This window comes from Bolinopsis microptera, chromosome 1 (genome assembly GCF_026151205.1).
Source record: "Bolinopsis microptera isolate Bmic1 chromosome 1, MBARI_Bmic_1.0, whole genome shotgun sequence".
Classification (NCBI taxonomy): Eukaryota; Metazoa; Ctenophora; class Tentaculata; order Lobata; family Bolinopsidae; genus Bolinopsis; species Bolinopsis microptera.
The window spans coordinates 17,928,252-17,944,106 of NC_087072.1; the positions used below are offsets into that span (position 1 = coordinate 17,928,252).

General features: G+C 40.6%; 5 protein-coding genes across 5 annotated transcripts in view; 1 reads left to right on the forward strand and 4 right to left on the reverse strand.

Annotated features, from left to right (window-relative positions):
- Positions 1–1,576: 1,576 nt before the first annotated feature.
- LOC134814162 (DNA (cytosine-5)-methyltransferase 3C-like) overlaps positions 1,577–15,855 on the forward strand; it is a 90,556-nt gene continuing 76,277 nt past the window's right edge. Inside the window, exon 1 of the mRNA XM_063822213.1 lies at positions 1,577–1,605. The gene's annotated coding sequence lies outside the window, so the exon portion shown is untranslated. The remainder of the gene's footprint in view (positions 1,606–15,855) is intronic.
- Positions 9,505–11,227, reverse strand: LOC134814223 (uncharacterized). The gene has a single exon (XM_063822289.1). The coding sequence runs from the start codon at positions 11,047–11,049 to the stop codon at positions 10,342–10,344; it is 708 nt and encodes a 235-aa protein (XP_063678359.1). The 5' UTR covers positions 11,050–11,227; the 3' UTR covers positions 9,505–10,341.
- On the reverse strand, positions 9,538–9,885 carry LOC134821731 (small ribosomal subunit protein eS25-like). Its single transcript, XM_063832510.1, has one exon. It carries the CDS (start codon positions 9,883–9,885, stop codon positions 9,538–9,540), a length of 348 nt encoding a protein of 115 aa, XP_063688580.1.
- Positions 11,315–13,911, reverse strand: LOC134821810 (peroxiredoxin-like 2A). Its single transcript, XM_063832635.1, has 3 exons — positions 13,853–13,911; positions 13,532–13,676; positions 11,315–13,367 (listed from the first exon to the last, which is right to left on the reverse strand). The coding sequence occupies exons 1-3, from the start codon at positions 13,909–13,911 to the stop codon at positions 13,122–13,124; spliced, it is 450 nt and encodes a 149-aa protein (XP_063688705.1). The 3' UTR covers positions 11,315–13,121.
- On the reverse strand, positions 13,532–15,834 carry LOC134814195 (keratin, type II cytoskeletal 1-like). Its single transcript, XM_063822258.1, has 3 exons — positions 14,772–15,834; positions 13,853–13,978; positions 13,532–13,666 (listed from the first exon to the last, which is right to left on the reverse strand). The coding sequence occupies exons 1-2, from the start codon at positions 15,737–15,739 to the stop codon at positions 13,975–13,977; spliced, it is 972 nt and encodes a 323-aa protein (XP_063678328.1). The 5' UTR covers positions 15,740–15,834; the 3' UTR covers positions 13,532–13,666; positions 13,853–13,974.

The window sequence follows — 15,855 nt, forward strand, 5'->3', positions numbered from 1 at the left end:
ATTTGCATTTGCGGACGGTTATTCAAATTAATATCATTTCCTTTTGTTTGGAAAAGAGAGACACTGGCAACGGTTCACTCTACCCATGATTATGGGTTTTGGTCAAATCAGTCATATCAAATATGACACATACCGTGTTGTCTTTTCGGAGGTCTTCTTGGAGGACCAAGGTTTCTTCTTGGAGGACCACCTCTTCTTGGACGGAAGCTCTGACATCTTCCATGGGGACATGGCTTGTGTTGGTCTCCCGCGCAGCACAAACTGTCTCTCTGAATCAAACTGCCGTCACACTTGGCACCCTGAGGTTTGTAGTGCTTCTCCTTGTTCGATTTACAACAGTGCTGGCCGTTGTAGTAGACGTGTGGATGGGAAGGAGGACATTGAGCTGAAAAATTATTTGTAACAATTTGGCAATTTAACTATGAAGATGCTCACATTTCTAACATCTAATTATAAATTTACTTCATTAAATTCACATGCAAAAAAGCTGGGTTCGAAATTTGGATTTTGAACTGAATAATCAGTCATATCAAATATGACACATACCGTGTTGTCTTCTCGGAGGTCTTCTTGGAGGACCAAGGTTTCTTCTTGGAGGACCACCTCTTCTTGGACGGAAGCTCTGACATCTTCCATGGGGACATGGCTTGTGCTGGTCTCCCGCGCAGCACAAACTGTCTCTCTGAATCACACTGCCGTCACACTTGGCACCCTGAGGTTTGTAGTGCTTCTCCTTGTTCGATTTACAACAGTGCTGGCCGTTGTAGTAGACGTGTGGATGGGAAGGAGGACATTGAGCTGAAAAATTATTTGTAACAATTTGGCAATTTAACTATGACGATGCTCACATTTCTAACATCTAGTTATAAATTTACTTCATTAAATTCACATGCAAAAAAGCTGGGTTCGAAATTTGGATTTTGAACTGAATAATCAGTCATATCAAATATGACACATACCGTGTTGTCTTCTCGGAGGTCTTCTTGGAGGACCAAGGTAATGACGTTCAGAATCTGCTTCAGCATCAACAGAAAGTGTGATAACAAATAGCAGCGCACAAACAAAGCTGAAGAGCCTCATGATGAAAAATCAGAGAACGCTCCTTCAAAAATGAAAATGAACAAATAACAACCAGATTATAACAATCAAAAATACATAACAGGGGGAAAGTCTTCAGGCAGATTTTGCAAGTTCTCGTGGTCTTCCCCTGGTTTCCTTGTACCACTGAGATTGTGTATTAAGTATAATGTACAGATTTATATACAAAAAACCTTTTGCTTCTGATTAGATTTAGAATGCAAATAACATCAATGAAACAATAAATTTTCAATAAAGCAATAAGTTTTGTTTTACATTCCTAGAAATAAGCTTAAAGAATTGACTGTTTTATGATGACTCTTTACAGGTAATGTAAAATCCGGATTGGAGTATTATTTTATGAGTCTCATGGCAGATTTTGCAAGTTCTCGTAGTCTTCTCCTGGTTTCCTTGTGCCACCGAGATTGCGAATTAGGTATAATGTACAGACTTATGTACAAAACACATTCCTAAAAATAATAATAACTTTTAATACTTTCAACACTACTATATAAGAAATAATTTGAGGTCATGAATACGATGTTGTAACATTGAAACGTTGAGTAAATTCTTCCTGATAAGAGCATTTTGCCTTGTCGCATCAAACGGGATCAATACAATTTTAAACAAGAATACATTTATATGTAATCATATAGAAACATATATTTGAATGTTAGTATTTTTATCATGGCAAATGGTTGATTCAGAATGGCGGGAATGAAACCACCTATATACTTCACTGACCCTGTAAGATGGTCATTCAAGAAAAATTCAGTCAAAACAGTGAAATTTGGGTCGCGGAAAGCTGAAATTCAAATATGTCTTACCGGTAGGACAAAATTTTCATTGCATCTAAGTTTTCTCCGGATATACTGTTCCAGTACCTTCGTGGCGACTTGTGTCATTCTCACCGACCTCACTGATCAGTCACTGGTCAAAGTTTCAGTCAAAACCGCGTAATATCGGTCAAGGGGACGGCAGAAAAGCTCCTCTTGAAAATTCTTCCAAAACCTCAATCGTTCCTCAACACTTACCCACCTTTTAAATATATTGGAATCGCTCAGCAGATGTTTCAACAATTGTCTTCATTGTTAGTCGCATTTTTTGGCTTCAACAAAATGTCCTATTTTCAGTAACAGGTGCTTTTACCTGTACGGTATAACACTCAGATATCACACTACGAATAAAAGCAATATACGAGCCTGGAATCTTTACTGTTTTCTTATCTTTGCTGTTTTCTTATCTTTACTGTTTTCTTATCTTTACTGTTTTCTTACCCTTGGCTTTACTGTTTCCTTCTAACATCTACTACTCCACTATATTATATTTGCGGTATAAACTATATGCAGTATAAACTATATGCGGTATGAACTATATGCGGTATGAACTATATGCGGTATGAACTATATGCGGTATGAACTATATGCGGTATGAACTATATGCGGTATGAACTATATGCGGTATGAACTATATGCGGTATGAACTTCAACTATGTGCTCCCACTGTTTGAGGAAAGCAGTGGGAGTACTTTCCTTGATGATTACTCTGCTTCACTTTTCCGATGCTCTCAAGTCTCACTGGCACTATTATTACACGAGTACAGCATAAAGCCACCGTGTATCTCGGATTGATACTCGCATTCCAGATTCCCGGTGTTACCCTCATAACTGTTGCTATGTGCTATGTGTTACCCTGTTGCTATATATGTTACCCTGTTGCTATGTGTTACCCTGTTGCTATGTGCTGTTGCTATGTGCTATCGAGAAACCTCTGGTTATTCTAAATGCTCAAAAAGCTACCTTCCTCTCAGTCTCAACATCATAGTGAGTATCATCTGCGCCCTTTACTTTGTCATTCTTCCTTTTACTGTCCTCATCTGCGAGGTCATTCAAGTGAAGTATCTGAGGAGTGAGGAGGTCAGTCCGAGAAGAGTATCTCTCATCATTCCATTGTCGTTGAAGACCACCCTGATCACTTTTTCGAGGAACCAAGAATTCAGGTAGAAGCGATTATTTACTTGTATATCATTTTGAATTCTTGTAGCAACTATATTTGCAGCCGCCCTAAATTTGTAACGTGTTTTTGGCCGCAGAGCAGCGGCACTATTAACACTGCACTCACGAAGATACAACTTTTCTACGATTTAACGAAGTGAACTCGTCCAGGTAGGATTTGCTGAGTTCACCCTGCTGCTGATCTATGCAGCAGTCTACCCAGTGATTATTATATCCAGGAGGCCAAAACTGAAGGGGAGGTCTTTAGGGTACTACAGACGAGTTTGGCGCTGGTGCTGCACTTGCACTCCTCGGGGGGATAACCAACCCAACAGCGAGCAAAAAACTGGCCTAAATGAGTACATATAAGCAACAACACCTGCTTTTGGACAATGGGCAATATTCTTAATGACATTTGATTTCACCAGCTCACGGGTTATTTTGTGACGTTGTGCTTACTGTCCAGATACTGATTTATTAGCTATGTTTATAATATACAACTTATGAAGCAACAGGATATACTAAAAATAAAATGCTCATATTCCAAGTTTTCAGCGAAACTGAAGGTCAAAGTATGCACGTGCAAAACGCGAGAATTATGGAAGATTTTGTCTCATGTCCAATGTCTGTCAGTTTTTTATCACTATTACTCCTTATTCCTTAACGTGAGCCAGACATCCAATGGATCTTTTCCCTTCCATTTTCTTATCATCCCGTTCAGCCTCCATTTTTATTATCAGTAAAATGTTAAAGCTGCCGAGCTCTCGAACTTTGCCTTCACAGTCCACCTAAGCACTTGGCCTCATTTGGAGGCCTCCAGCTTACTGGGCGGCGCTCAGCTTACCTGGGGACCCCAGGCTATTATGTTCATAAACATAACGCCGAATAAAGATTCGGCGGAATGACAGGCTGAGCGCCGCCCAGTAACGCTCAGCCTGTCATTTCGGCTTACTTTTTGTAAAATTTCCGTGTGTGTGCTGGTACAGCACACCCAACAATTTTGATTTCACCACTACTACTTTACCAAACATTACAATTATATCATCAAAACAGTACAAAACTCTGAAATATATTTTTGAGATTTTGAATTACGTAACAGTATCACTAACAGTAACTGTGTATTTTGATATCTACAATCTACTGAGTTATTAATAATAATGTATCAGTACAGGATAAATTTTATAAAAATCAGCAGCAGTTACATACAACCTTAATTACTTTGAAAGCTCATAAATAATGCTCGTGCGGAAGGCGGGCCATACTTCAACATGCACGTTCCATAAATATAAGATGATTATTAATCACTCTACACTCGACTGTCACGTGACATTTTCAACCCGTTCTCTAGCTGGTTCTGAACAACTTTTGGAAACCCTAACCCTCTAATCTGATCCCAACCCTAACCCTAACCAAATGCTTAACAAAAACATTATATGCTGAAACCCTAACCCTAACGAGAAATTAGACTAACTTCCTTATACGGTCATATCACGTGATCGAGACAGTTTTTCGCCAATATCTCGTCAGTGGAGCATTTTAACCCTATGCCATGGGGGTGATTCAATACATCGATTGAAGTTGGTTGCAACCGTCGGGGGCCCTTTTAAAACAATCTCGAAGATCGACTGTAGAGTGATTTAGCACGCTCGATAAAAAATACCTAAGATAATCATAATCCGGTAAATCATGCCGTTAATTAGTAGTACTAATCACTGCCCAGCAGTTGTTTAGATTGACAAAATTTATTCGCCATGATCAATGTAAATGTAATAAATAAATGTAAACATATCATTTGGTAACCAATTATTGTGAGCACATTGTTTGTTTGTTTGTTTGTTTATAAAACCCGTCCCCAATCTCGTATCGGAAAATGACTTAACTCAGGTCTGAGTGTGAATACGGGTGGTACCTGCAAGTGTGTTCATTAAGCATTTAGAGTTCTGTAAAACTGCAATAACAATTGTGCTAGAGTATTTTTAGTATATACGGTCGATATCAGGTCTAAATCCCTACATGCTTCCAAAATTTGTATTCTCCAACTTTCTGCACAATGTACTGGAATGTTTTGGGAAAAAAGGAAAATGATATAAAATCAACGATTTAATGTTAGGAAGGTAAATTTAATTCCCTGGTTTCTTAAGTCAGCTTTAAAGTCGGAAAATCAAAATATGTAGGGTCGATACCAAACCGATTATTGAGCGATGATAGCTAAATAGTTGGTTCCTGGGATACAGAGTCCTCCTGATTCCTCAGTCTTTGAGTGTGGTTGTTGCTCTTGTTCAGTTCTGTCCATATTTCCTCGTGTTATTTTCAAAGTTTCGGAGTGTCATGTAGTCTTGGCACTGAGTTCTCAAATTATTTGTGAGCACATTTCACCGCAGGCACACCACGCACGATAAATTTCAACAGTTGTAATATTAAATGATAAGCACAAATGTGAAGTGTAAACTTGCTTCTTGACATACGTTGCAAGCCACTTTTCGCGCGCGAAGCGCGCGCCGCCGATACGAAACATGTATCAACTTGCTTCCAAAAGTGAAGAATGGCGACTGGCAGCCATACAAAAAGCAAACGATAATTTTATTCTCCTAAAGCTCATCTGTTAATTTGAGAGATCTCCTGCATTTCAATGTTCTCTTGCGGTGTAGTATAGCCATTGAAGACCGCATGCTCGCAGCAAGGTCAAATATTATTGTCATACGTTGTATGACCCGCCGCGCACGAAGTGCGCGGCTCCCCCTGTAGCGTCGAAGTGAAGCGACCGTGGGGGTCACCACGTGATACAAAAATATTATAGTATTTGTCCGGGATAAGACCATCCTTACTTTTCTCATGAAAATATCGCTGTAGAGGAAGGGGTTGATTCACGATGTCAATCCTTCGCAGCTCGGTGAGGCACAGTGGTGCATCTCGCCGATCTACCGAAGAGAAGCATTATTTGATGAGAAGCATTATTTGATGCGCGCGCGACCCAGTAGTGCATCGCGCTACAAAGGAAGGGGTTAATCACAGAGTTAATGGGTAGAATCACCGTAGAGAAGATTGGATACCATGGTGTAGCATCAACGATCTCCAGATAATGAAACATACAGATAATGATAAACGGAACCCAGCAGAGAAAGTCTGTTATGATTATGATAGAAATCCGTTGGTTCATTCGCCTGTTTCTTTGTTACTGGGCCGCGCTCAGCCTGTCATTCCGCCAAATCTTTATTTATGTTAATGAACATAATAGCCTGGGGTCCTCAGGTAAGTTTCTTTGACGAGTCTGTTTATCGGCTCTTCTGGAGGTCACATTATTGGAAGATCTGGTAGATAGTATGTTGATAATGATGTAGAAAATTGATATCACTACAAAGCAAATGAAGTCCAGTATAAGAATAATCCATACGAACGCCTGTTGTGGATCTGATCTCCGGATAAAGTATTTGAAAAACAAACTCCATCGTTCCCGTAGAATCCTACGGGGTCGTTCACATATTACGTAATCAGCTGAGGGGGGTTCCGAATGATTACGCTAGTGTAATTTTGACACAATAGCTATGTGTAAAACTGATTACGGAGGGGGGGGTAAAAATGTTCCAAAAAATGATTACGTAATTTGTGAACGACCCCTACTTTTGTTTCAGTTTTTGTGAAATCCTCTGCCAAGTGCCAGAGTATCGCGGGAGAACATATTAAAGACCATCCCATCTATGACTATAGATGTGGATACTGGCGGGGAGGTGATAATTGTTTGTTTACATTTTAGGTCGAGCACATGTTAAGCAGGCTGATGAGGTGATACATATTTTGTATTATAGAAGGCTTGTAACACTTGTAACGCCTTCTTGTTACCCCCCTTTGAGGGCCCCGAAATTATTTTCTGAACGAAAGCTTAAAATCCTTTCATCCATGCGTCCTAAGTATTCTTTGAATACTTTTGTGCGAGTCTCCTTGCTAACCAGGCTCCTAAAAAGTTGCAGTTCATTGTCATATCTTATTCCATTGACGAAGAAGGTTTTTTTGCCCATAACTCTCCAGGGAAGCATTTTACCACCTACGTCATGCCCATGGGGGGTGATTCGGAATCAGCGTCCAAAAATACACCGATCTAGATCACTTTCAAGCCCAAAGGGGGATGATGAATCACTCTTTGTAGGTTTATAACCTACCAGGACGCGCGCCGAGTTGGACTCGTCGACGGTCCAATATATGGAACAGATATTTTACGAGTATCACCCGTTAAAATTAAATCACTCTACACTCGACTGTCACGTGACTTTTTCAACCCGATCTCTAGCTGGTTCTGAACGACTTTTCGAAACTAAACTAAACTAAACCCTAACCCTCTAATCTGATCCCAACCCTAACCCTAACCCAATCCTTTAAAGAAAAACATATGCTGAAACCCTAACCCTAACGAGAAATTGGACTAACTTCCTTATACGGTCATATCACGTGATCGAGACATTTTTTAATTTTATCGATCAGCGCCAAAATCTCATCAAACTGCAGTTGAATTGAAACCTATAATACAAAACTGCGAAAGGTGTTCTGCATTCTGGCGGAATTGTAAAATGTAACATTTAATTTGCGCAAGGACTTAACTTTTGTATTTGAACTGGGGCGGCGTTCGCTTATAATTCTAAGATTAAGAATGAAGAAGAAAACATTTTCTTACACTAGTAATGCATAATCTCTCCTTGTCATACGTTGTATGACCCGCCGCGCACGACTGCGAGGCTCCCCCTATATCCTTGACGGATGTTACTCGTCTAAATTTCTTCGAAGTAGCGCGCGCCGCTTTCTTCTCGAAATGTTAAATGTTAAATGGCCCGACGGCACGAGCTACGAAGTAGCGCGCGCCGGGCCAGATCATTAACAATGGTCAACCTGTATCCTCACCATAGTGAAACGACCGTGGGGGTCACGACGTGATACATTAATCTCTCCATGGTGGACATTGTCCATCAAGTAGTACAACTATAATTTGTGAATTGTAGGTTTATAACCTACCAGGACGCGCGCCGAGTTGTATTGGACTCGTCGAACAAATATTTTACGAGTATCACCCATTAATGTGTGAAGGCCGGCCTTCACGTGCAAAGTATGAAGTACTCACTACACTTTGACGCGCATTGTCATCCTTGCTTCGCTTTGAAAATCTGACTAGATCTTTGCTATGCTTCTCAGAGCAATCATCTGGAAGGGCTGACATTATCAATCAATTTACTACGTGGAGCATCAGCAACGAGACCCAAGCATTACAAATATATCAACTCGTGTGATTAAATTTAATGCATCAGTCACCGGGTGATACTCGTAAAATATTTGTCCAACTCGGCGCGGGTCCTGGTAGGTTGTAAACCTACAATCACTTGTCTCAGGCTCCCCCTGTACCGTCAGGGGGACTATAGTGAAACGACCGTGTGGGTCACAACGTGATACAAACAATCACCGGGCCCACTAACTTTTTGGGTGAATCAATTGACAAGTGCAAAGTGGTCCCACGGATGATGTTGAAGACAAAAACATTAGTGTCGTGTGTACTGTGTGCACTAATATTACGAATGAACAATTAAATGGGTGGGCTTAAGGTTTTGTGACTATCGACGACGATGGCAGATTAAGTGGGTTCAAATATTAGCCAAAGTCACAGACATAGCTTATGTAGTAGTAGTATGGGTAGTATGCAGTGAAGGTCACACATATTGGACTAGACAACTTCGTTTAGGCTACACTTGGGCTGAAGGCCAGTATGATGAGTGTTCTCTTATGTCTTATTAGCTTGCTCAAACGAGTGGACTGGTTACTGTCGACTGGGTCACGCCAATAGGACTGAAGTGAGATTTTACAGGACTAGAGGTCGTTAACATGCCGGGACAGTCCCAGTTTTATCGACTTACAAAACAAGTTGGAGAAGAAATCATGTTGAATTTGGTTTAGAATACTTCACTCAGTGTTACTGTTATTAGTGTTAGTCAACATGCAACGTTGATAAACTGGACAGTGGGGTGTCGTGAAGCAATATGGCTTGTAATTTCAGTACTGATTGTCGAGGATTCTGCAACACTGTACTGTGACCAAAACTAAGATTGGTCACCACAATTTGTAGAATGTTTGTAGTCCTTCGATCCCAAGTAGTGCTATTAGGGGCCATCTACTTAAGAAGTCCGCCAAAATCGGGTGTGTCCGAATTTTCAGAACCACCCCGGATTTCCAGCTACTTTTAAGAGTACAAATAAAACCAACTCAAATTCATTGTTAATAAAATTCAGAGTTGAAATGAATGGGACTTTTTCGTTAATTCTGCCAAAATTTCCGGACGTGCGGATTTTCAGAAACCACCCCCCCCCCTCCCTATTTACCGACGTCTTAAGTAGATGGCCCCTTAATTATTCACATTTGACAGAAGTTTTATCGTAAATTATTACAAAATAAAGGCGGAATCTGATAAATAAAAAACAATTATTGTTCAAAATAACTATTCTTCTTGTCCCTCATTGGAAGTTCTGGTGTAAATAACTTGGGATCCGTGCTTGTCCACCAACTTGATTAAACCCTTATCGTGCAACTCCTTCAGTCCGAATCTGGCGAGAGAACCTCTGACTTTCAGTCGCTCTGATACTATGGAAGGTGTGATGAGTTTGTATTTAGGGACCTCTTCTACTAACTTAGCGTAGGTGGCTTTATCGAAGAGAGGGGCATTATTCAGCTTATCCCTGGATTTTCCTTTTGACCACTTCTTCTTCTTGGCCTTTCCTCCGGACTTGGCCTTTGCGGGCTTGTCCTTACCACCCTTGGCGGGGACGGCAGCTTTCTTAGGTGGCATGCCTACAAGTAATATTAACGGTTAAAACTTGAAATTTTTCGGAAGGCTGTACATCAATTTGATTAACAATATTATCAGTAAATCTTGAAATTTATGATATGAAACGAACAATACATGTGTGGCACTTTAATTGATAATCATAACAGCCAATTTTTAATTCAACCATATCAATCAAAAACGTTTGTAGTTTATTCTACTGTGACATCATGCAAAACCCTGACAACAGATATGCTGTTAGGGGTGAAGTAGATGTAGTTATGTGCGATGATCTAAGACCCAGCTGGGCATGACTTGCTCAACCAGGGGAATTACCATCGATATGAAGTTTATTAGCCTTTGAACTTATACTGTGTTTGGTTGAGAGACCACGTCCAGCTGAATTGATACAATAATCAGGGTCACAGACAGGAAACAATGAAACACATGATGGTAAGATAAAATGATATAAATTAAGATTTATTTGCCACCACCCCATGTTCTCCTGATTTCATCAAATCTGTCGTTATAATTAGTTGTGACCGAGGCGACCAGGTTGTTAAGTGCGTTCTTGTCTTCTGCTTTGACGGATGTGATGCAGAGGACAGCAGCTGTCTTCTTGTGAACAACCTGTCCGAGACGAGCCTTACCCTTCACGATACAGTAAGGGATGTTCATCTTTCTGCAGAGAGCGGGCATCCATACAACGAGCTCGATAGGGTCAACATCGTGAGCGATGACGACCAACTGGGCCTTCTTCTTCTCGATCAGAGCTGTGACGTGGTTGAGTCCAAACTTAACAACAGTTGGCTTCTTGCCAGCCTCGGTCTTGCTTGCTTCGGCCATGCTCTTCAGACGCTCCTTCTTCTCAGCAGCTGTTTCAGGTTTGTACTTCTTCAGGATTTTAAAGAGGTTAGTGGCGGTCTGCTTGTCCAAAGTCTGGGTAAACTGGTTGACGCTTGGGGGGACCTTCAGTCTCTGGTAAAGGGTCTTCTTTTGGCGTTGGAGACGCACATACTTGGGCCACTTCACGAATCTCCTCAGATCTCTCTTGGGCTGGATGTCTCCACCAATGCTGAAGTTCTTGGATCGCTTCTCGATCAAGGGGTTGGAGGTTTTCTTCACGGACTTAGCAGCATTGTAAGCCGGAACTGCCGGGGTCTTCTTAACTTTTTTGACCTTGGGCATCCTTGCCTAATAATATTTAAGGTTAGATTATTCGGTTATTTGATTTGATTAGCAAAGCTTATAGCATCCAACAGGATAAAAGGAAGATGAACATGAGCACATTTACTACATCCATTACTCTCGGACTCAGCTGCATTAATACGGCTGAGCTATCCCAAATCTAATGCTCAAATGAAAGAATGGGAAAGAAAAATGGCAGTGTCAATCCCCAACAAGTTCATCTGCCAACACCACCAATTTCACATAATAAATGAGATATCAGTAACACGGATCAAAATACCACATAGTAGTCAAATGGAGAAATATTTAACAAATTATATACATACGAAAATACAAACTGAATAAATTAAGCACTGATCAAGTCTAACGAAGGTCACTGTTCATCGGAATCCTTGAAAATAGCCTTATATTCTGCCAAAATGTCTTGTTTAACGGGGTCTGGAGTGGAAGAAGGAAAGTCTAAGAAATGTGATGTGTCACCACACTTCTCGTGTATGTCCGACAGTTTATCGGCAGAAGGGTAAAAGACGCCATTAGGGGCAAGAAAAGGATGGTCTGCGTAAGGATAGGGCTTAGGTGCGATCACTAGAGGCTGCACATGAATAAGAGATCCAAGGCTTTCCAGGGCTACATTATTGGACGGCGTATTTGGAACCACGGTCGGTTGGTAGATAGTATTTAACCCAAAATCTCTGGCGGTTGCTTGCAGAGCTCTAGAGTTTCCGCTGAGAACCTGAACCAACTGTACAAACCAAAGTTTAGGGACCTTCGTCATCTCACATCAAGTTCATTTCATCCTACGATGCAATTGTTCAAGAAACAAAATACTGAAAATGAGTGCGCATAAAACGCGCGCTCAAAAACCTACCGCAGATGCCCAATCATATGGACTTGGTCTAATGTTAACTGTTCTGCGCCTTACATAAAGTACCATTCGGCCCAGTTCCGTGGCAAATTTGCGTACGGGGATCAAGTTTCCGATTAAAGGTAAGTTGTTCATTTCTAAGCAGAATATTATCAACAGAAATGACTTGAATATTTATCACAACTGTGTCATACTTATTCTGCTTATCAAGGAATTTAAAATGATCAGGTCGGGACAACAAGGCACAAGATTTCACCACCCTGACCTGTAAAACCGTTATCAAGGCACTAGCAGTCTTGAAACTAAGCTAGATATTCTTACAGTCTGAATCTTATCTGATAAACAAGAAATGGAAGGAGTTTCTATCTGGTAAGATCTGATGAGAGGGTGTTCTAGAACACTGCATCTCGGGGCGTGGTGTTTTAGAGTTGTGGAGACAATCGAACTACAAACTCGGCGAACATTTCTCATTCCTAGAAGAGTCGGTGGTTAGTTATAATAGTTGTCCATAAATCTCAATGGTGCTAAGTAATAAAATAAATTAGAAATTAAATCATATACAAAATATTAACGTTCACAACGGTAGGTACGATTTTCGCTAAATAGTCAGTTTCCCATTAATTATTTTACACAATTACCGATCCCATCATTATTAGAAACAATTCCATCAATATCCACATCCACTTTCTGATATGTAAAGATCTGCCATGTTGTGGATTGCCCAGCCTACCCTGACCCATACATTCCCATAAAGTGCCAAGATATACGGTAAAATATAAAATCGACCAGATTTGCAAGAAAATGAAATCAAGCGATCATTAAAAATACAATTTGAAAGTATAAAACCATATTTACCTCTCATTATACAATTATACAAATATTAATAATCACCACCATTGAAAGAACCAATGCAAATTGCAAACATAAGAAAAAACTAAACTTGGTCAACAAGTAATTAAATATATAAAGTCTAAAGTGACAATCTAGGTAACATCTAAAAGTAAAAGCGTGTGTTTGAAATATCAGCCAAAACGGAGTACGAAACTTTCCCGTTCCAGCGTCATATTAAAACTCAAAACACAAGTCGGGCAAACTTTGCCATACTTAATAGAAGTACCTTGGAAAAGCACAGAATCCTCAAATCAAACTAGCATTATTTACCGAATCAAAAAATTTAACAGCATTACAAGTGTCTCTGATAGTCCTCTTACTGGCTGATCTTCTGGACCGCCTCCATGACTTTATCAATATCACACCTCTCAGCTACTTTAGCTTCAATATGTTGATACAGGATTCCTTGCTCTCCAGGACCGATAACAAGTACTCCTCCCATAACCCAACCTTCTCCCTTCATGTTTCCTGTGGTCTGTATCTTACGATACGCTCCCATCATCTTGAAACTCATCAGGTCAGACATTCCTCCCACTCGCTCATGGGGCCCGTAGAATTCTTTCTGAGGAAGGATTCTATCATAAGAAGAAATAATACAGCGGATTTTAAAAGCGGATTGAGATGATGATTCCCCCTCCCCCTTTTGTCTAGACATTATGATTCAACCCATTAGCTTAACATTGCATGTAATACTTCAATTCAGAATTAAGAAACTTGAAAACCCACCTTCTCATCGAGATGAATATCTCCTGTAAAGAACTCCCTAAATTCCTCTATCTCATTATCCAGGTCTTCCTTAACAATAGCGTGCAGTTTCACAGCGCCCAACTGTGAAGCTTTCGAGGATAGCCATTGGGCCTCCTGATAAAAGCTGGATTAATTTATCTACTTAACTTGTATGAATCAAATTTTGTAAATCAACTTTTGTTCGTCTAATTTTTATGAAAAAGTTTGGTGAATTTTCAAAATACGGTCCACGCAAAGCTGGTCAAAAAAATTACCTTAAATAAAACATCAATTTGAAACCTGAAATGAGAATAAAATTACCTCGCGACAAAACTTTCATCCAGGCCGTCTAACAATTTGTATAACAGCCCCAGTTTCATCCCACAGAGATTTAGCAGTTATTTCAGGTCCATCCGGTAACGTCTTCACCTTTGTCTCAGTGCTCAGCTGAAATAATATGTTCATTTATTCGTTGATAAAATCGCACTTAAGATTCAATGATGAATACACAATTAAGCTAAACGTCAGAGTACATAGTCTAGATAATTAGAAATGTTAGAAGGAGAGCTATTTAGTATTTACCTTATGGAAATCAACGCCTTGAACAGCGGCCATTGAAGATAATGACGCTTTTGAGGATAAAGAAGCTGCAGTTATCACTATTGTAATGCCGCTTAGGACAGCAATGGACTTTTTAGTCTGTTTAAGTATGCAGGATCGAACTATGGATAACATCTACTACATGATCTATTACGGTATATGAGGGGTTATATCGGTTATTAATGTTGGGCTTTTTTATTACTAGCAGACAAATCACTCAGTTTAATGATGCTTCATTTAACATTAAATTTTATCAAAATTATCTGTCATATATTTCTAGCGAGGTGCTCAGCGTGATCGGAAGTTGTTGATATTGCAGTAAAACCCGCTGGTATATAGCTTGAATGTATGGAAATATTGTGATAACAAATAATATACAAAGTTGTACTGTGCGGCATATAATACAAAAATCATTCATCTCACTTGATGTCAAACTTTACGTAACTTTATGCGTCACCGGGCCCTACATTTTAAAAGATAAAGATGGTTCTGAAAGTATGCATTAGTTAAACTGCGACTAAAAGATATATCAGTTGTTTGTACTATGTACTCGTCTAAAAAGCGTAAAAATTGAAATATAAGCGAATAACAAAATATAGCAATAAAAGAACAACAAGTCAAGTAATGTATCAACTCCTACCTCAGACCCCTCGCTCCACCACCAGCACCGCCGCCTCGACCACGCCCTCTTGAAGCACTATTATCATAGCCACCCCCACCGTAACTGTTCTGCTGTCCACCATATCCACCATCATATCCACCACCATACCCTCCATAACCACCACCACCACCACCACCACCATATCCACCTTGTTGTGGGTACCCACCATACCCTCCTCCACCTCCTCCACCACCACCGTAACCTTGCTGGTAGCCTTGTTGATAACCCCCTGCTCCACCGTAGCCGCCTCCACCAGCACCGTAACCACCTCCCTGCATGTTGTAACCTCCACCGCCTCCGCTACCCTGGTTGTAGCCTGGCGAAGTGAACGAACTGTAGATCAGACTGCTGCTCATTCTCTTATCTGGCTCCTCGTTCAGCATCTGCACCACTTCTTTCCCTGCCTCGAACACGTTATCAGCTTCCCCTGTGATATCTACTCCTCGCTCATCTAGTCCGGGAATTGCTTTAGCGCTGGGAGTCACATCTATCTTTACTGAATGTTCGTTTTGAAGTTTCTGAACTGTCTCACCCTTCTTACCGACTATTTTACCGGCAATACTGGCTGGAACCAGACATTTCATGGTCTTCCTCCTCTTCTCTGCTCGGTCTCCTCGGTCGCTCTCTTTGAAGGGAATCTCCTCAGTTCTTAGAGTATTACTGATCCTCTTGAATACGTCCAGAACATTCTCCTCCATTCCCGTCACCACCACAATACGCTCTCTGGTACCCGGGAAGAACTCCTGGGCCTCGGAAAGATGAACCTGAGTCTGGGTCTCTGATTTCAGTTTGCTGATTTCGGCCCCTTTAGCCCCTATGATAGCTCCGGCAGTGTAAACTGGGACGAGGAATTTGATTCTGGTGCGGTTGTCTACTTTCTGGTGCTTGGCATTCTGGCTGTCTGGATCTGCCTGGTCGTCATATGAGCGCTTCACCGCACCCGACATCCTGAGATCATTCAGTATAGAGGTTGATACTCAAGAATCAAGTGACATTCATACAATGAAATGAATTGTAAATGTAATGCTTCAGCAATCAGCATGGCATTGGAATGATTTTCAAA

What these genes read in the sequence shown, in the direction of transcription:
- LOC134821731 (XM_063832510.1), bottom strand. Translation starts at nt 9,885, where the DNA reads ATGCCACCTAAGAAAGCTGCCGTCCCCGCCAAGGGTGGTAAGGACAAG.
- LOC134814223 (XM_063822289.1), bottom strand. Translation starts at nt 11,049, where the DNA reads ATGCCCAAGGTCAAAAAAGTTAAGAAGACCCCGGCAGTTCCGGCTTAC.
- LOC134821810 (XM_063832635.1), bottom strand. Translation starts at nt 13,911, where the DNA reads ATGAAACTGGGGCTGTTATACAAATTGTTAGACGGCCTGGATGAAAGT. An exon ending in GATGAAAGTTTTGTCGCGAG is followed by an intron (nt 13,677 to 13,852) that starts GTAATTTTATTC and finishes AAATTAATCCAG; the next exon opens with CTTTTATCAGGAGGCCCAAT. An exon ending in ATATTCATCTCGATGAGAAG is followed by an intron (nt 13,368 to 13,531) that starts GTGGGTTTTCAA and finishes ATCCTTCCTCAG; the next exon opens with AAAGAATTCTACGGGCCCCA.
- LOC134814195 (XM_063822258.1), bottom strand. Translation starts at nt 15,739, where the DNA reads ATGTCGGGTGCGGTGAAGCGCTCATATGACGACCAGGCAGATCCAGAC.